This window comes from Globicephala melas, chromosome 10 (assembly GCF_963455315.2).
Source record: "Globicephala melas chromosome 10, mGloMel1.2, whole genome shotgun sequence".
NCBI classification, from domain to species: Eukaryota; Metazoa; Chordata; class Mammalia; order Artiodactyla; family Delphinidae; genus Globicephala; species Globicephala melas.
In genome coordinates, this window is record NC_083323.1 from 71,911,732 (window position 1) to 71,933,591 (window position 21,860).

Here is a 21,860-nt window from a genome sequence, read left to right on the forward strand (position 1 = left end):
AGGTCTTGAATTTGGGATTTGGGTTTTGAGATTTGGAGAAAAATGCTGATTTTTGAGATGGGGGAAAATGCTTTTTACTAGCAGCCTCTGTCCCTTCGTTTGTTGTATTCCAGGATTTTGAGGCATTATAGATATAAAGCCAGACTGTTTGGTTTGAATTGTGTGATATTGAGCAAGGTTCTATTTTCTCATTTTTAAATCGGGGTTAATTATAGTCCCCACTTCATAGGGTTGTAATGAAGACTAAACACATTTATACATGTATAACATTTCAAGCAGTGCCTGACACAGACAGTAAAATGCCCAAAGCATTTAGCTATCACAGTAGTGTTACTGCCAAAGAGTGAGTCTTTGTTGTTTTAACCATAATGTAAAATCAACTTGCATCAGAATCCAGGAACTTTCCTGAACTCCTCTTGCTGATGTCATGTTTCACCCTTCCACGTAGGTCCTCTGCCCCAAGGATTTCCAGAGCCCATCCCTGACTATTAAAATAAAGTATTAAGACTTGGGGGAAAGACCAAGAGATTCCAGGGACTGCCTTTATGAGCAACCTGGAGGCACTTTTCTTTCCTGCAGAATTAAGAGGTTGTCATTAAATTTGTAATATTTACAAGAAAGACCAGTTCTGTTAGCAAGCTTTGAAAATATTAAAAGCCGCAAAATGTCCTACCTTTAAATTATTCATGGACTATATATTTTGTATTTCTTTGTGTAAAGAATTTCTTTGTCTGGGTCTAGCTAAATACAGTTTATTTGTAGTACTTTTTAAAGAATTAGCACCAAAAAATATTTTTTTAAGAATTTATTTTTAAATTTTAAAGAAATTAACTTGATATGTTTTTCACTATTTTTCACCTAATAAAATAAATCATAATATATTTGATATTCTACCATTGCTAAGTATTAGAATACTGTTCTATTTAAAATTTCTTAGATTAGCCTAGAATTTTTTAACTTCAAAAGTTTTATTCCCTATTTTGTGTTTTTATTATGGTTTATTTTATTTTATTGGGTGAAAAATAATAAAAAAAAAGTCAAAATAACTTTTTCAATAGGAACTTGTTCTTTAAAAATTACTAAAAATATACTGTATTTAGTTAAACCGGGACAAAGAAACTCTTTATACAAAGAAATGTAAAATATATAGTCCATGAATAGTTTTAAATGTAGGACATTTTGTGGTGTTCTGACTTTTAATATTTTCAAAACTCCGTAAGAGAACTGGTCTTTCTGGTAAATATTGCGAATTTAATGACAACCTCTTGATCCTTTTAATAGAGGAAGGCTTATATCTGTGTAGCTTTATTGCTTATAAATCAGAAAGCCAGAAACACTGTGTTATTTTCTGCCAGATATTTTGGTAGTGGAATATTTCCTAAAACATTACTCACAGGCTGTCTTCATCAGAGTTGCCAGGGATACTTATTTTAAATTGTGAATTCTTGGGACCCAACCCCAGATCAACTAAATTAGAATCTCTGAAGATGAGGTCTGGAATATGTGCACGTGATACTTACGCACAAAAAGTGTGCTCTGTTAGAGTCTTAGGGAGGGAAATTATTTTTTTCTGAGTATTTACTAATAATCCAAACCCTGTACCAGGTAATTAAGGTAACTTATTTCATCAGATGTTTTTGAGAATGCTATTTATCCAACACACTTCACCTCCTATGGAGAACTTTTTTTTTTTTTTATTTTTTTATTTTTTTATTTTTTTTGCGGTACGCGGGCCTCTCACTGTTGTGGCCTCTCCCGTTGCAGAGCACAGGCTCCGGACGCGCAGGCTCAGCGGCCATGGCTCACGGGCCCAGCCGCTCCGCGGCATGTGCGATCGTCCTGGACCAGGGCACGAACCCGCGTCCCCTGCATCAGCAGGCGGACTCTCAACCACTGCGCCACCAGGGAAGCCCTGGAGAACATTTTTATTAGGAAAATGATATCAGAATTCCAAAATATGACAGTATACTTGGTTAAGAGGGACTCTTCTCTTAAAATATAAAGAATGTCCCCAACCTACCCAGTACAGTGGAGAAGATCCTTTCATACAAGGCCTTCCTATATTGGACTCAAATCTAGGTTGCAATAATGGATCATTGGCAACAACTATAACAACTTTAAATACTAACAAGTGACTGATAAAACATCTGTAATTTTGTTAAATTGAAGGAAATAGATAATTCAAGTAGTCTTAAGCCTTAAAGATATATGAGTATATGAAGGGCGAGGTGATCGTTTTAAAAATTTATTCCATAAATAAAGTCATATAAGACACCATTCCCTTCCCTTAAGGAGTTTATCATCTCATAAGGATTTTTACCCTGTCTGGGTATCACAATCACCTGTGGAGTCATGTTATCGGATCCCCATTTTCTGGAGACTGATTCAGAAGTTGAGGTACATTCTAAAGATTTGCTTTCCAATAGGAAGCCAGGATTGAGAAACACTACTATATGTAATAAAGTAAAGGAATGTACTGACTTTTAAAAGATTTCCATCCCCAATGGGTCAAAATAAAAATAAATTTTTGTTTAAGAAGGATAAACCTTCAACTATTTAGGGATTTTTTATATCCAAAATGGTTTTTTCCCCCAAATTTTGCAAGTTGGTTGGACTTTTTTAGAGATGGAGCCAAGAGATATAATATCCATACTGCAGAACTCTCATCTAGTATATTTGTCCCATACTAACCCCATGACCTCAACTGAATAGTCTTAACATGTTTTGTTGTTTTCTTCAAAAATAGCCAGTATTGCAAAAATCTGTGGTACTATGGGATCTGCTCTATGCCAGGCACTAGAATTGAACATATATTAGTATGTGTTAGGTACACCATCTAAGAGTTTACAGCTTATCACAGACAAGTTATTTAAGTAGTGTTATGAAAGAAGAGTATCATCTTTCCTTCACATCCAAAAGTATCAACTTTTCCAGGTTGAAACAAATTTTACCTGTCGCATGACAATATTCTGTGGAGGTAATTTGGGAAAATACTTAGGGACCCAGCTTCTTTCATAGACACAGTAACAGTAAAACTCATGGTTTATTTTGCTTTGTTTGAGGAGAGAGGGATAATTTTTATTTACAGGCCTAATATATCTTTTCTCTTTCTAAGAGACAGACTTCTGTTTTGTTTCCCAATTCAGGGCTTGGTAGTTTTTTGAGAAAGTAATACCTCAAACTATTCCTACTTCTGGTTTGAATTTTAAGCCAACCGGGGGAAAATGAACTGTGATTTCAGATTCATGCCTCTTCAAGCCTGGTGTGGTAAAATGGCTTCTGATCTTTTCTTCAAGCCTCCTCCCCCTTTTTCAACTTTTTTCTAGAGTTTTAAAAATATGCTGCTGCTGCTGTTTCTAATGATAATTATAGTACAATAATTAACATTTTTTAGCATTATAAAAATCTTTCAAATGTACTGTGATATTTAAAATTCACTGTAATTCTGCAAGGTGAGTATTCTCACTAAGCCCCAGTTTCAGCAGACAGAATTGAATTTTGGAAAGGTCGTGTGTTTTGTCCAAGATCACTGAGTCAAGAAACAGCAGAGCTAGGACTTAACCACAGTGCTTAACTTGACACATCCCCTCTGCCTTAAACACAAACCTATTATGTAATCCAATTGCACTTTCACAGTGCATCCCAAAGTTGTTCTTTTGTCCATTTAAAAAATATTTTTGGTCATTCTTAAATTACTTTCCCATTTATCTAATAGAAACTTTACTGCTACATAAATGACCTCCCTGAATTCCATATTATAAACATGTTGCCTCATTCAAATAAATTGTACAAAGGCAGCCATATTTTCTTTCTCCTTTCTTCCCATGACCCTTTTTTTAATCCTTACGATGGCTGGAACAATAGTCAGAAATTTGAAAACTTTCTTATTTACTATCAGTATTTCTATCAGGGACTCAAAACTGAGCTTTTTAAGTGGTACATATAATCACATTCTGTACCTTAAAATCAAAGACAAATATTCCACTTCCAAGTGCCAACAGGGAAGACAACTGAATATATGTGTTATGTCATTTCTGACGTTTTAAGTCTTTACAAAATGCCACTCCTTTTTAATGAGAAGTACTCTTTCAACTACTTTTGATATATTTAGTTTGTTACTTTTTAGTTTACTTATTTGGGTCTTAGCCGATTGAATGACATTAGAACAATTTTCTTGGTAATGAAAGGAACACTTGGTGTAAATCTGTTACCTTTCATACTTCTAACATATTAGGCACTCAATAATGTTGGTTACATTAATTGATTTTGAGACAGCAATCCAAGATGGTGTTTGTTTAGAAAGTTATTAACGAACCTACTGCTTGGCTAGCAAATGTATTTGATTTGAATTTTACTCTTGTCATTTCTCACAGTGAATATTCTAGTGAGTTTTTATGACAATATATATGTGTAAGGATCATTTTTTTTTAATCCAATGAAGATAGATCAAGGTATTTTTTTAGAGATATATCTTGCCAAACCCAGTCCACTTTGGAAGAATGTTGTCAATTCTTCTCTGATATAAAACTTTTTTTCTTCTTTCCTTTTTTTTTTTTTTAGGTACCACCGTAGCACTCATTATTCTTGCTTTGGGATTTCTGCTATCAGCCCAGGTTTCTCCACCCATCACTTTTAATCCAATAGCTCCTTTAGATCAGAACACTTCTTGCACAAGATACAGGTGAGATTTTATAATGGTCCCCTTCCTTAACCTAACTCTGGTAACTTTTTTGTTTTGCTTATAACTTTCCTAAAATAGGAAAGGTGAGTAGGAGCTTGCTAGGTATCCAGACTTAATGGTGGAAAGGAAGAAAATGGGAAAGGTGTTAGGGAGGGACCACCAGGAAGAGAAAGAGAATATACAAAGAGCAACGTGTGCAAATGCATGCTTAAGGAAAAGTGAGTTATTAGACACAATTTTGGTGATGTTTCTCTGGAAGTTGAAAGTGTATATATTGATACAGAATCTAAGCAGGAATACTGTGAAACTATTTTATATCGTATATGACTCGGTGACATCTACATTCTAGATGAAATAAAGAACTTTCATCAGTAATTAAACTTTTCCATGATGTACATGTCTGATACAGTTGTTTATCATCTGGATATGCTAGCAATTAATCTTCACTGTGTTCCACAGGTATCGCCTCATTCACTTAAGCAGAAAATAATGTTTCCTCTCACTACTAGGTTTCTTGCAGAGCAATAGAAAGTGGAAAGAGCTTGTAGAAGAGAGTGTTTTAATGGTCAGCTGCAGGTTTAAGAGCTCATTAAGTTTAACAGTTTACACCCTATGTGATAGATTGATAGATGGAGAAATGGATGGATGCATACATGGGCTGACAGATGGACTGAAGAATGAGCAGGTGAATTAATTAAAGATTGAATGATTGAACAGATCAATTAATAAATTTGTCAGGAGAGTTTCAAAGTTTTTTACTTCATTTTAGTGGCTGGAAAGGCTAGCGACCCCTTTAAAATATATGGATAGAATAGCTTTAAAAACAAAAAATGACATTCCTTCAGCTACAACTAACCAGACATAAGTCTCAAATTAATGGGTAAATGATTTATTAAGTCAGATACTCCTAGGTGAAATTAAAACATTACATTGATATACTTAATTCCACTTGGAATCACTAGGAGCTTCTCATTGAACAGAATTTATGGTGCCTTCTCATTACAACAATGAGGAAGACATATATTATTATGTCTTTCTGGTTGCTAATTGTGATATCCACTTGCCTTTGGAAATGAATAGTTTATATGTTTATCGCTTTACTGGTTTTTTTTGTTAACAGGCTTTATGTTCTAAAGGAGATTGAAAGGTGTCTTAAAAGAAGTTACCCTTAGCATAGACTATTTCTGGAGGTAGTGATCTTTACTTTCTTTGGACATATCACCTCAACTGCTAGAAAGATGATAGACCATTGCTAGAATTCTGCATGCTCTAATTTTGTTTTTCTTGACAGATATTTTAAGTTAAATGTTTTTTAACACAGTTACCTCTAACAAATTATTAAAAAATACTATTGTTTGAGCAACTTAGAATACCCTCTAGATCTGATGTCTGATTTAGATGTAGCAATTTAGATTCAGAATAAGATTGACTGACACACTATCAGGTCAACTAAAGGCAGAAAGTCAGCCAGAGAATATGAAAAGAAATTTTTATGAAGTTCTGATATAGGAAAGGAATAACTAACTTTTTAATGATTTACATAATGAAATAGTTTTCCTGACATCGACTTTTAAAATTTAAATAAAAATATTTATTACCATAGTATAGTTCATTGCACAGCAATTTATGATCATCAGTCTATTAATCCTCCTGATCCATCTAAGTTATTATCATCTACCTACCAATATAGGTAAGTGACAATAAGATACTATCACCTACCAATATAATATAAAGTTGTAGTGGAGTGAGAGAAGTGGTACAACCTAATTTTATTCTTATCACAAAAATGGGCAGCAATTTTTGAAAACAGAACCAAATTTTAGATGTCCTCTGGGAGTCACTGAGTATGCAAAACACTTACGTCTTGTGTGCTTTCTTTCAGAGTAACATATTAGGCTTTGTGAGAATTTGATAACATGTATTTATAGTCTGAGTGATTTTATAAAATATATCTGCAGTCCCCTTACTGATTTTGTTGTTGTTAAAACTGTCTATACACATTTCCCATTTCTTTACAATAAACATGAAACATACAATATACAGCATATATGAAAGTTGTTAAGAGAGTAAATCCTGAGTTCTCATCACAAGAAAAAGATTTATTTTATTTCTTTAATTTTGTATCTATATGAGATGATGGATGTTCACTAAACTTACTGTGATACTCATTTCATGATGTATATAAGTCAAATCATTATACTGTAAACCTTAAACTATACAATGCTTTATGTCAGTTATATCTCAGTAAGACTGGAAGAAAAATAAAGATTAAAAAGGAGATAAACATGAAAGAGTCATGTTTGCCTGACCTTAGGATGAGTAATGTTCATGCTGTAAGTATAGGTGGTATGTTTTCCTCTTGGAATGATCCTATAGGAAAATTGAACAAAGAAAACAGATTTAAAGGGAGAGATGGTTTAGTATCTATCTTTTTTTTTTAACATCTTTATTGGAGTATAATTGCTTTACAATGGTGTGTTAGTTTCTGCCTTATAACAAAGGAGAGATGGTTTAGTATCTTTTTTTTTTAAATTTTATTTATTTTAATTTTTGGCTGCATTGGGTCTTCGTTGCAGTGCATGGGCTTTCCCTAGTTGTGTCGATGGGTTTCTCGTTGCAGTGGCTTCTCTTGTGGAGCACGGGCTCTAGGCGCGCAGGCTTCAGTAGTTGTGGTGCATGGGCTCAGTAGCTGTGGCTTGCAGGCCCTAGAGCACAGGCTCAGTAGTTGTAGCGCCCGGGCTTAGTTGCTCTGCAGCATGTGGGATCTTCCCGGACCAGGACTTGAACCCATGTCCCCTACATTGGCAGGCGGATTCTTAACCGCTGCGCCACCAGGGAAGCCCGATCTTTTTTTTTTGTTTAACATCTTTATTGGAGTATAATTGCTTTTCAATGGTGTGTTAGTTTCTGCTTTATAACAAAGTGAATCAGCTATACATACACGTATACCCCATATCTCTTCCCTCTTGCGTCTCCCTCCCTCCCAGCCTCCCTATCCCACGCCTCTAGGTGGTCACAAAACACCAAGCTGATCTCCCTGTGCTGTGTGGCTGCTTCCCACTAGCTATCGGTTTTACATTTGGTAGTGTATATATATCCATGCCACTCTCTCACTTTGTCCCAGCTTACCCTTCCCCCTCCCCGTATCTTAAGAACATTGTATACTATTGGTGGGAGTGTAAACTTTTCTCCATTTTGGAAATTAATATACTTTTACCTAATAAAACTTAAATATATAGGCTCCTCTATCCAGCACCTCCACTTGTAGAAATCTGTATTCTACAATGACTAGTATGTAATGCATTCTGACTAGAGTAGAGTAGAAGATTTAAGAAAGTGGATGGTTCAGGAACAATGGTTGTTCTTTATTTTAATTCAATAAATATTGATTGTGTGACATCACCAGGTAGGTTAGAACCAAAAATATTGTAGGTTGGGGCTCACTAATGACTTTGGACCCAAGACATTGACTACCCTAAATAATTTCTAATAAGAACTTACCCTTTTTAGAATTTTTAATTTTTTAATTGATGATACTTTGTTCCAAGTCCTGGTTAGATTTTGTGAACCAAATGTATTAAAGAACACCTTTCAGATCCACTTTCCTGCAGCTAAAACTGTGTACAGTCACAGGGTGCCAACTAAGGCTAGGAGAAATAACTCTAGTGAGGGTATCCTCTGAATCATATATCCATATAAGAACACACATGCATACTCCTAATATGGCCTTAAGCTCCATGCTTTCAAATTACTAATAAACATATTTTCTTATGAGAGCTATCCAAGCTTTGAGGATTCAAACGTTTCCTATGTGACACTTCCCTCGAATCTTTGACTTTTTATTATTTGTAAGTATGATCTCATTATATTCAAACCCTTCAAAGTAAACATATATCTTAAAGTATACAGCTGTAGAATTGCAAGGTACTCTTGTCCTAGGGCTTTCATCACATTGCCACTAATTCATTCATTCATGCATACATTCATTTAAAAAATATTTTGGAGCACCTATTCATAGGATTATAGTAAGGATGAATTAATATATGGAAAGCACCTAAAACAGAGCTCAGCACATAATAAGCACTCAATAAATATTATAGACATTGTTATCATCCATAAAACCTATAATAGGAGATGAGATTGTGATGATGGGTAGAAATCTTTCCCATCTTTTGAAGAAGAGGAGTTTTAAGCAGTATTAAGTAGTGTTTTAATTTTAAGCAGTTTTAAGTCATGACTTGACCAGATTTTCTATTCTAAACTTTCTCTCTGGGGCACAGTGAGCACATGTTGATATAGGCAGACTGATTATTAGAACTGTCTATGAGAGAGATTGATAATTACCTGGACTATGAAGGTGATACTCAAGAGAAATAGGTAGACATATTCTAGATATATCTAAGAGAGAAAAATCAACAAGAATTAAAAATAAGTAATTGATTAACTATGAGCAACCAGGTAGAGTAGATCATGGAAATGAGTTGGGGTAATTGAAGGAGAAATTGACTAAAGGGACTGTGCCTCTGATTCACTGCTCTTTTTGCTATTAATGTTTTTCATTTGAGTCTTACCTGAACCATCTGAGGAGGTACTTAAAGCTACCCGTCCCTCACTCCCACAGATCTGCCTCACCAGGACAGTGGAGAGAAGGTGATTCCAGTACATCTTTCATTAAGAACCACTGCCATACGCTTCAGTATTATTTATTTATTTATTTATTTATTTATGTATTTATTTTATTTACTTTTGGCTATGTTGGGTCTTCGTTGCTGTGCACGGGCATTCTCTACTTGCAGCGAGCGCGGGCTACTCTTTGTTGCAATGCGCGGGCTTCTTTCTCATTGCGGTGGCTTCTCGTTGCAGAACACGGGCTCTAGGCGCACGGGCTTCAGTAGTTGTGGCTTGCGGGCTCTAGAGCACAGGCTCAGTAGTCGTGGCGCACGGGCTTAGTTGCTCCACGGCATGTGGGTTCTTCCTGGACCAGGGCTCAAACCCGTGGCCCCTGCATTGGCAGGTGGATTCTTAACCACTGCACCACCAGGGAAGCCCGCTTCAGTATTTTTTAACTGCGTAACTGCCAGCTTCTTTCTTTCCTTTTTTTTTCTTCTTGAACATTATTAAACCAAGAGTATAAAAATAATCAATGTGGCTCTTTTTCTATAGAGTAATATTTTCATATTTCCCTCTCTAAATGAAGTTTCCAAATATCCAAGTTGACAAACCGTTCCTTCATCTATAGACCTCCCTATGGTGGTGACACTAGTTTTGAGAAACTGTATATGCCTAACTAATTATAATTAGTCTCTTCAAAGTTCATTTACAATAAAAAACAATTTTGCATTCATACACTTTTCTTCTCCTTTTGCCAACCTTGTGTGATTGAGCACATGTTATTGGCATTAGCACTATGAGACTGTTAGATTCAATCATAAAACTCTTATCTGACCTTAGAAATGTGCAGAAACCCTATTACCCCCCCTTTTTTTTCAGTATTTGGCATCCTGCTTACTGATAATGTGTTTGTTTCTAATAATTCTTAGCAACTTGACAATGAATATAGTGTTATACTGTGAATGAGACTTTTACTTTTGTTGAATTTTGTTTTCTAAAACTTATTGATTTCTTTTAAAAATAACATATTTTAATTTTTTTTGGCCTGATGGTACAGGCTAATAGGCCTGAGGTTAATATTAATAAAACTACGGAAGAAAATATGCTATATCTGTTGAATAATATCCACAGACTTAAGGTAAAGATAAACGTAATTAAATTAGTTGAAAGGGAAAATGAGATTTGAAACAAAAAGCCCACATAACCTTATCATGTACCTTTATCTCCAAATAATTGTACATGTCTTTTGCTAGCATTTAAATACCCAGTACCGAATTTGACATCTGGATAGGAGGATGGTGGAAGTTGACCACTTATGGGACATATTCATTGAGTTCCTCATGACCTTTTTATCTTGATGCCTGGGCTTTTGGCCGAGGACCTGCCAAGCCCCCACAGTGGCAAGATCCCCTACTCAAACCTTATTTTCCACAGTCAAGAAGTGCTTTTCGGGAAGCCTTAAAGACAAAAAAGAAGGCTTTTTATTTTAGGTTTGCAAAGAGTGGGGGAAGAGCATTCCAGGAAGAGGGGACATCATGTATACAAGCCCTAAGCATGAGCAAGAGAACAGCACAAAGATAGACTAGATGGCAGGCCAGTGACAGACCACACTGGGACCCTCATAAACCATGAGAATTTTAGACAGCATCAGAATACTGAGAAGCCTTTAAAGAATGATAAGAATGATTTAATCAGATTTGTGTTCCTAAAAGATCACTCTGGCTGCTTAGGAGAATTGATTAGAGCAGGACAAAGGGCAGCGAAGGGAGATCAGATAAAAGAAATCAGTAGCCTAGGTAAGAAAATAATGCAGCCTCGGGCTTCCCTAGTGGCGCAGTGGTTGAGAGTCCGCCTGCCGATGCGGGGGACAGGGGTTCGTGCCCAGGTCCCACGTGTCGCGGAGCGGCTGGGCCGGTGAGCCATGGCCGCTGGGCCTGCGCGTCCGGAGCCTGTGCTCCGCAACGGGAGAGGCCACAACAGTGAGAGGCCCGCGTACCGCAAAAGAAAAAAAAGGAAAATAATGCAGCCTTGACAGTGGCAGTGGAGACTCAAGAGATATTTTGGAGGGGGCTAACAGGGCTGGGTGATTGGATGAATGACATACAAGAACAGATGCTTTACGTGTGGTTAGGATAGTACTTATGTAACAGGAGTCTGGGGCTCTGAAATCTCACTGTAGCTCACTTCTTAGAACACAATTTCAAAGATATAAATCAGGAGAGCCTTTCCCTTGCTTTCCAGTTAAGTACAGCAGTCCCATAATAAGAACAGTATTTGCTGTCACTTATACTTTTATTTCAAATATCATTTTTACTCCCTCTTGAACTCAAAAGACTTTTGAGAAAAGCTCTTTTGAACTTATCCATTTAGGTCTGAAGTAACACAAAGAGGTAAAGGGGAAAACGTATATCTCTGAAACTCAAGGACTTTTATTCTCTTTCTAGAGCTCTGATCATTACAATGAGTAAATAAAATCAACCTGGAATTTTGTTCACATTTCAAGTCAATCCACTCTAGAATATCATCCCTATTTTGTCCTATATTTTAAAAAGGAATACGTTATCCAGTCCTGTGACAGTGTTCTTGACAGTGAAATAGATGATTCTATCATTTTTGGAAGGTAAACTTTGAAAATTTATTTTAAACTGTGTAGGGGTACTTAATTTTTAGTGATTGATACTCAAAGCTCAGCGTATCTTGAGCATGCCATATTATTAAGTAGCTGATAATACAAATCAGTCCTTTATTCCCCTGCTTTTCACTTGATACATCTAGAGTAACTGGCATTTTTCTCCATGTGCATCTAAATTGCATAGTTACCAGTTTTTTTGGAAACCTGTTACTCCTTGGCAATTAACATTGATCATTATGTGAATTCTATGGTAATTTCATCATAGAACAAAATTTTTTGAAATGATGTTGTAATTACAACCAACTTGCCGGTAGATAATAAAGTTTCCACCCTTCACAGAGGTTAAAAATGATATTGTAATTACAACCAACTTGCCGGTAGATAATAAAGTTTCCACCCTTCACAGAGGTTAAAAATGTACTGCTCATTTTTATAATTATCAGTGAATCATAAAGTCTTTGCCAGTAGCCCAGATGAGGGTCAGAATTTAATTTTTTAAGCTTCTTATTCCCTTTTCTTTTGTTTGATTTTGATTTTTATATGATAAATGCATGCTGATTAGTCTTATCAAATCAGGAATAAAAATTATTTCATTGAGAGAACTTTTAGCATTTTCTAGTTCATTCATTTTGAAAGCAAAGGAAATCCTTATTTTATTTAAATTGATTAGTATTTATATGAATGTTTAACTTTGTGGGACTTAAATATTTAGTTCTTCCTGATTTTTAATTTTTATCATTGTGAAATTGATTTGTGACTATGTCACGTATCTTCACAGAATTTTAGTATAAAATAATAAACGTTTGAAATTTAAGATAGTAATTTATCCCTCAAGACAATAAATCCCTCAAATCTTGGCCCGTGTAATCAAATTCAGCAAGAAAGTATATTATCCTTACTCATATATGCTATACAATTGTGCGTTGTATTATAGAAAAACCACAAGTAAATGAACGTATAAATTCTTGGCAGTTAACACGTACTAATATTTACACAGTTATAACTCTTTGTTAACTTTATTTTCATCTTTCATATTATATAAGTGTATAATGTATGTGTGTGATGGCTTGCTATAAATTATAAAAATAAACTTCAGAAATCTAAACAGGCTAAATTTAATATTACTGCTTTTCATCTTGCAAATGTGTGTACCAAAGTGGTCTTACATTCTTATGCAAACTGAGAGTGACATTTTCAGTTCAACTGCAGAAGAATTACAAGAGGGGTTAGAGTGTTGTACTTTTTTAATATCTATTCTACTAATGTCTATAGGCCACCTTATTTTACTTAATCCCTAGATTGTTGAAAAATATATCACTGCAGTAGAGGAGCTCAGTATTTTAAAGAGCCATTCATCTAACTGTGTTTTAAAGTAATAACTCCTTATTATAGAAGGCTTCCCAAAGCTGGGCAGTGAGGAACTGGTTGGAGTTAGATGGAATAAGCAGAGGAAGACAGCGTCCCAGACAGAGGAAATAGCGTGTGTACAGAAACAGGAGAAAGCTTAATATTTTCTAGAAACTATAAGTACAGGGTATTCTCTAGTTTCAGATACTCGATTTCACAAAATTCATATTTTCCATTTCATTGAACTGTGTGCCATATCATGCCTAATTTTTTGGAGATGTTCTGTGGAACAGTAATTTTAATTTCTGGTATGGGAGCACTGCCAGTAAGAGAAAAGGCTAAGCCATGGAAGGGGGTCCTGAAGGTTCTTAAAAGTGCTTATGCTGAGCTTAGCAGACCTGCATCAGCCCAACTCAGAGGATCTACAACTGTCTCCTGTCCCTTTCCCTTTCTTTTGCAAGCAGAGGGGCTCACTTGCCAGTCAGGGTCAGCATCACCAGTGAGCATCAGTTCCCAGGGCCTGGCCCAATCACCCTCCTATCCCCTGCCTGTATTAGACAGTTAGGCATGTAGCAAGCTTTACCGAGGTCACCTGAGTTTGTAGAGGAGAGCAGCCAAGGCCTCGCCCCCATGGTGGTCTCTGCTGCTGATGCTGGGGGGGATAGTGAGGATAGAGACTCCCCACTCCCCAACCCCCAGCAGCCTTGACAACACCTGCTCCAGGTGTCTGTCACAGGCTAGTTCAGAAGTTCAAAGAGCAGGGGCTTTCCAACCGTCTTTCCCAGCCCTGTGGCAGAGAGGCAGAGGCCTGGAAAGGAGACACTTCCCAGGGAAGGCTGTATGGTAGTTCTTCTGTAGCAGATACCTCTCATACTTTCAGATGCTGAATTTCAGACAAATTTTCAGAAATGTGATGCTGCCTATAATTCCATTCAGGAAACATGTGGTGATCTCTAAACAGAAGTAGGAAATGGCAGGAAATAAAACCTGAAGAGACTGTTGGGAATTTAAATTATAAGAATTCGTGTAAAAAAATCTACAAACAATAAATGCTGGAGAGGGTGTGGAGAAAAGGGAACGCTCTTGCACTGTTGGTGGGAATGTAAACTGATACAGCCACTATGGAGAACAGTATGGAGGTTCCTTAAAAAACTAAAAGTAGAACTACCATATGACCCAGCAATCCCACTACTGGGCATATACCTTAAGAAAACCATAATTCAAAAAGAGTCATGTACCAAAATGTTCACTGCAGCTCTATTTACGATAGCCAGGACATGGAAGCGACTTAAGTGTCCATCGACAGATGAATGGATAAAGAAGATGTGGCACATATATATAATGGAATATTACTCAGCCATAAAAAGAAACGAAATTGAGTTATTTGTAGTGAGGTGGATGGACCTAGAGTCTGTCATACAGAGTGAAGTAAGTCAGAAAGAGAAAAACAAATATCGTATGCTAACACATATATATGGAATCTAAAAAAAAAAAAATGGTCATGAAGAATCTAAGGGTAGGACAGGAATAAAGAAGCAGACCTACTAGAGAATGGACTTGAGGACACAGGGAGGGGGAAGGGTAAGCTGGGAGAAAGTGAGAGAGTGGCATGGATATATATACACTACCAAATGTAAAACCAATAGCTAGTGGGAAGCAGCCACATAGCACAGGGAGATCAGCTTGGTGCTTTGTGACCACCTAGAGGGGTGGAATAGGGAGGGTGGGAGGGAGGGAGATGCAAGAGGGAAGAGTTATGGGAACATATGTATATGTATATGTATAGCTGATTCACTTTGTTATAAAGCAGAAACTAACATACCATTGTAAAGCAATTATACTCCAATAAAGATTTAAAAAGAAAAAAAATTCATTTAAGACGTTTTCTGTGGAAAAAGAAAAAAGTCATGTATAAAGGTAATAAGGATTTTGGACTCTCTCATTTTAAAAAAAATTATGTGAAGCTATTAAGAATATTATTATCAGATATGTGTTTTACAGAGGCCACTCTGGCAGCAAAGTGGAGATGGCAGAAGAGCAAACCTTTGGGTCTAAATTGAGACCTGAAGTGAAGGGATGGGCTCTTGTCAGGTCTTGGTGACTAGAATGACTTATTATTTACAAGTTAATGTTAATGTTACTTAACTGCCCGGCTTTTGTGGCTTGTCTTCCCAAATGGAAATTTGTAACTTGAAAGGAGGAATTATGTTTCCTGGGTTTTTTTCATTTTTTCTTGTTTTTTTTCCTCTCTGCTTTCTTCTTTATATACCTAGCAGCTAACATCATGTCTTATATAATGTATTTATTTACTGATTTAGCCAAGTGTTGAGACTGATGTGTGCATGATGTTGACATGTATTTTTCCTCTGTAACTGTAATAATTACATAAACTGATTTGAAATTCAATAAGAAATTTTTCCATCGGTCTTATGCCTACCTCAGCTAATTCAAGGTTTTCAAACGAGTCCATTGCAGTACTCTAAACCGCTCCTCAGGCCTGGTGATAACACTGATAATGCTTCATTTCTGTTTGATTGGATTCTTGCACTGAGCTTTCAGCACTTTCTATTTTGTCCTGATAAACTTAACTTGAATTGAGTTATCAAGGAAGATGTGGAAAGACACAAGAATCTATAGATTTTAAACTGCAGGTCTAAAATAAATTTATATATATTACTATTATATTAATTATATATTGATATATTAATAACAAAACAGAAGAAAAATACCCCTCTGAGAGAATTTAAAAAAAAAAAAAAAAAGTAAACAGAGCTTTGAAATATAACCAGGGAAGAAAAGAGGGGAATGGCCATATAATTCTGAAAGTTAGGGTCTACAAGATCTTTGAGGATTAAAGGATTAAAAGATAAAGGCAACAAATTGAACATACAGTAGAAAAAGCTAAGAAATTTACACATAAATGAAACTCAAATAAAAATGAATCTTTGAGACTCCAAGAGGGACACACATGGTAATTATTCTGTCAGAGAGAAATCGGAGCAACAGAACAGAAATTGTAGCACTAAAAAAGAAGCTTAATTGCTCCATTACCCTATAAGGAAGAGTCACAAAGGAACAATTTACCATCTCAGAGAGGTGCTGAAGTAAGATAGATGCAGTCATAAGCACCTCAAAGTACAGAATCACAAAGCAAAATAACCGTGACAAGCTAGAGCACTCACTACCCTCATCGTCACCAAGCTGGAGTCTCACAGATAAGAGGCCAGCCATGAAGGCTCAGCCATTCTGGGTTGAGTGCAATTAACTGGGTGAAGCATTAACTCTTAGAGACTTTTAGGTCACCTTTCTTGGTGTCCAAGTAACTTGAAGGAACCAGCATGCTTGGTAAATGCCCCATTCACCACTAGACATTGACTGCGTCACTGAGAAGATCCAGAATTACAAATATGCAATTATAGGTACAGAGAGACACTATTAGGGATTTTTTTCCCACTTTTTATTCTTTCATTTGGCCTCCATTACTGACCATTTACCAAGTGTTGTGCCAGCTGTTAAGAAAACAAAACATGAGATATAGCCCCTTGTCAGGAGTTGGCAATATCTTAGAATGGCTTTTATTTACATTTTGAACCAATACTCAAGTCTCATATCTTCAGAGATGTTGCGACTTGGGTAGAAGCTGATATTTCAGAATATATATATAGAAATTAGCAAAACTATGTTTTAAGCATTTGAATAAATATTTTTCTATCAGTGAGGAATTGTGATGGCTGTGGATAACAGAAGAACCCAAAATAACTCTTAAACAAGAAAGGAGTTTCTTTCTTGCTCATGTAAGATAAATTCAAAGGCAGGGATTTTGGAATCATCATACTATAGCTAGTGTCATCAGGGATCCAGGCACCTGTCTTTTTGCTGTACCCATATAAGTATTTTTCACAAGTTCATGAGGAAGGTCCAGGATGGCTGCAAGAGCACCACAGTCACGTCTGTGACGCAGGCCAGAAGGAGAAAATGTAGAAGGAGCAATGCTTCCTGGCTGAATCAGCTCCCTTTGAATTGAAGCCTTCCTGAAATCCCACACAGTACTTCTCACAAGTCAGAATTAGTCCCTTGGTCATATCTAGTTTTAATGGAAACTGGGAAATGTATTCTTTTATTCAGTGGTTGGGAGAGGAAGGGGCAGGGGGCACAGTGTTCCCAGTTAAAAATCAGAATTCTCTTACAAAGGAGGAAGCAAAGAAGGAATCTAGGGATAGAACACTAACAATCCTTGATACAACAGTACTAGAGTTAACTTTATGGGACATGTATAGGTGGTTCTGCTTGACAGCAGGAAGGATGAATTAACTGATTAAATAGGGCTCTAGCTACTTACTTTTTTTGGTTTCGTTCTCTTTATAGTGACTAGAAGTCTAAGGTCAGCTTTGCAGGTGGCAAGAAATACGGCCACATTAGATAATCTACCTCCAGCTTTGCAAGGGAGAAAGAATCATTACAGTCTCTTCATTTATTGCATTTCTTTTGGCCTTGTAAACCAGTGAAATAGCTGCTCTTTGTTGTGCAGTTTGCTCATCTATTCAAAAGGAGTAGTCATGTCAGCTACCATTTTTTATATAGTCACAATGTGCCAACTGCTGTGCTAAGGCTTACAGGGATTCTCTCTTTTATCCTTCAGCAAAACTGAGGTAGATGGTATTATTTCCCCCATGTTACCAATGACACTGAGGCTTAAATAAGTTGAGTGAAGAAGTTTAGATCATATGGCTTAGCAGACAGTAAAACTAGCTTTAAGTAAGAGTCCAGCTAGCACTACACTCATCATTCTGAAATTTACCAGTTAAGCAGCAGGATGCTTCTACTGACAGGTGTTACACACTCTTTGGGAAGTGGACAGTAATTCCTGATAATCAAAAGCCAGTAGGTCTAAAAATACCTATGTTGGTGTATTTTCACTCACTCAGTGTAATTGAGATTCTTTCTCTTAAGAAACCATTTTTGTGAGTGGTAGTCTATTTGGGACTTAAAGAAGATTTTTGTTTTGTTCATTTATTTTCATTTACACATATTTACTCTGCTCAGAAAATTCTTTTCCTGCTGTTAGCAGTATCATCATAGAACATCTTTGCTGTAAAAGCAAGTGCTTAGGGCTTCCCTGGTGGCGCAGTGGTTGGGAGTCTGCCTGCCGATGCAGGGGACGCAGGTTCGTGCCCCGTTCCGGGAGGATCCCACGTGCAGCGGAGCGGCTGGGCCCGTGAGCCATGGCCGCTGAGCCTGCGCGTCCGGAGCCTGTGCTCCGCGGCGGGAGAGGCCACAACAGTGAGAGGCTCGCTTACCGCAAAAAAAAAAAAAAAAAAAAAAAGCAAGTGCTTAACATAAAGTGAAATCGTTCTAAAGTGTTTTAAATGATTCACTACCTTTGGTTTCCTTAGAGCAGAGTGGCCTTAACCACATAGTTTTGAATTTGAGTATCTGATACAAGTTTAATTGTAGTTTTTATTTTGTTTAGTTGGTTTGCGGTAAGTGTTGTTTTTTAGGCCTCTGTTACACAGATAGACAAATATGGAGAAAATAATTTAAGAAAAGAAGCAAAGAGGGCTTCCCTGGTGGTGCAGTGGTTGAGAGTCCGCCTGCCAATGCAGGGGACACGGGTTCGTGCCCCGGTCCGGGAAGATCCCACATGCCGTGGAGCGGTTGGCCAGTGAGCCATGGCCGCTGAGCCTGCGCGTCCGGAGCCTGTGCTCCGCAATGGGAGAGGCCACAACAGTGAGAGGCCCACATACCACCAAAAAAAAAAAAAGAAAAGAAGCAAAGAGATGAGATACACTCACAAAGAAATACCCTTTGGGCAAATTAGCCTGTACCTGTACACTCAGATGAGAAATTTTAAAAAAAGACCATGAAAGCTGTTCTTTTCTTATCTTCCTTCTTTAGTGAAGGAGAAAACATTATGAGGAGAGATGTATGATATGTGTGAATCTGAATATTTTCCTTAGAGAAGAAGAATCATTGTATGCTGGTATTAGTATTTTGACCCAACCCCTGACATCACTTTACTGGTTCCTATTGGTTTCATCCACTTTGAATTCTTTTTATTTTGTAAAATGCTGTCAGTGAGGCAGGTTCTAGTTTGAAAGAGCACATGATCACACTAGAGTTGCAGGCATCAAAGGACATAATCATGTCCAGAGAGATGACGTCCAGGCCACCTCATTTCATCTCCGTCAAGCAGCACAGCTTCCAAATGAAGCATCATTCTGGGGCTTCAGGGCTGATTGTTTCTCTCACTTGGAGTTTTACTCCAAGTAAAACTCACTTTGTCCTTCACTTTCAAACAAATCATTTCCTGTGAAAATCAAAAAGTCCTCCAAGCAACCATGGAAGAGCTGATAAGCAAAGCCAAATAAACCAAAATGTATTTTACCTCTTGATTTTGTTTTCTCTGTGTGAAGCACTTGCCAGTATGTTAAACGTAGTGCCAGGTGTTGTAGGGTTTGATGAAAAATATAAAACAGGCTTGATCACCAAGTTTCTTTCTTGCTGCATAAGGAGGTACTTGGGTAATACTTAAAATAGAATTGTGAATTATCAAAGCAAATGAACAAACAAAAATGGGTCCCCCAAAGAGAGGCAGTTTTAAGAAGTGTTTGCACAGATGGATAAAAAATATGTATTGTCATTTTAAAACAACCTATTTTTTTGTGTTGACCTAAAGAAAATATATGAAAGTCAACATAACCATGTATTCACAAAGAATGCAGATACTATACTATATATTCACATTTCAGTTTTTATACTCCAAACAGTAAAAGTTAACAAGAGACCTAGACCTTGAAATATTGGAAAGTTCTCAATAAGTAGAAGAGCTAGTGTTAGGAGCATGATGCAGAAATCAGCAACTCATATCTGGTGGTGTGATTAGATTAGTTAACCGCATATCGCGGGAGTGTGTTATACAGCTTTTTAGGGACAGTGTTTATACAAATACAATCACATATACATAAAATAAGCCTTATATAAAAGTCTTCAAATGGTAATGATGAGCCCCAAACAAAACTGTGTTCTTACTTTATTTTTATTTATCTTATTTATTATTATTTTGGTAAAACTACGTGACTTACATATAAAGTATCTATCAACAAAATAGTGGTCAGTTTGTAACTCTTCAGTAAAATCATGTGTCAATAATCATATTACTGTAGCTGATAACCAGGATGATACATAAATAATTTCAGCTGTTATAGCAGTCAGGCTAGGAAAGGCATTACCTTATAACACACACACAAAAAAGAAAAACACCAAAATATTAGTGGTTTAAAGCAACAAAGGATCTGCTCATGTCTCAGGAACCTAGGCTAATGGAAGTTCCAACATTTTATGATGCCACCTCTTACCTCAAGGCTTTAGGATTCATCACAGAGATAAATAGTGACGTACCACTAGCACTTACTCACAATATATGACCACAGCTAGTCACTTGGCTGCTCCTAACTTCAAGAGGGTAGGGAATTATAATCCTCCATAAACCTTGAAATGGAAGGCAACTAGCCATTGGTGAACATTACTCGTATCTTCCCACAATTTATTTGCTGCTTTTATTGGCCAAGATTCCCTATCATTCTTTCTGCAGAAAGGCGTAAAGAATTTTCTTTCTGCTGATTGATAGCACTGTTATCTTGAAAACATCTTCTTTTTTGGTGGTACCCATTAAAAATGACAAAATTCTTCAGTTGACTACTGCTCTGGAAAAATTGATGACATTCAAGACTATGCCTGTACCAGTACAATTGGTTGAAGATTAAATATCAGAACGTGAAACATGTTTGACATGCATGAAACAGTTTGTCAGTTTTTCAAAGCATTAAACATACAGTTACCTACCATGGGACCCAGCAATTCCACTCCTAGGCATATACTCAAAAGAATTTTTTAAAACGTTCACATAAAACCTTGTACACAAATGTTTCTAGCAGCATTATTCATAATATTCAAAAAGTAGAAATAACCCAATTGTTCCATCAACTGATGAATGGATAAACAAAATATGATATATCCACACAATGAAATATTACACAGCTATAGAAAAGAATGACGTACTAAAATTTGGATGAACCTTGAAAACATCATATTAAATGAAAGAAGCCAGAAACAGAAGACACACACACACACACATGCAGATTTACTTACATAAATACACATATGTACGTATATAAACACATGCATATACACGTCATCTTATATTTGCAAAGTTGCAATTGAGGGTTTTGTTTTTAAGTATGTTGACCAAAGGTTCATGTAGTATAATAGGAAAGCACTTAGCCCTATTGAAGGTGACGGGCTTGGCAGATAGAACTCTCTTCTTCTACCTCCCTCCCCTTTAGAGAGTTTATTGGTATACTTTTCTGAGATAAAATGGGAGAACAAATCCAAGAATTCATAAAAGAAGGTTAGACAATCAGTGACTAGAAATTAGAGCCTAAAGTACTAGTAAAAATTTTTTTTTAAAAAAAAGGAACCCACTCTGACAAATCAGCTAAACTTTCCTTATTTAACAGCACCAAAGAGCAAGAGCCTGTGCTTGCTTTTAATCAGCAAGCCTCCCTGCTCTGAATTACTTTCTGCCTCTAA

The 21,860-nt window shown here is 36.6% G+C and overlaps 1 protein-coding gene across 1 annotated transcript in view; it reads left to right on the plus strand.

Moving 5' to 3' along the window:
• SLC2A13 (solute carrier family 2 member 13) overlaps positions 1-21,860 on the plus strand; it is a 430,471-nt gene that overhangs the window by 310,481 nt on the left and 98,130 nt on the right. Inside the window, exon 6 of the mRNA XM_030835390.2 lies at positions 4,561-4,681. Coding sequence (XP_030691250.1) covers positions 4,561-4,681 — 121 coding nt within the window. The remainder of the gene's footprint in view (positions 1-4,560; positions 4,682-21,860) is intronic.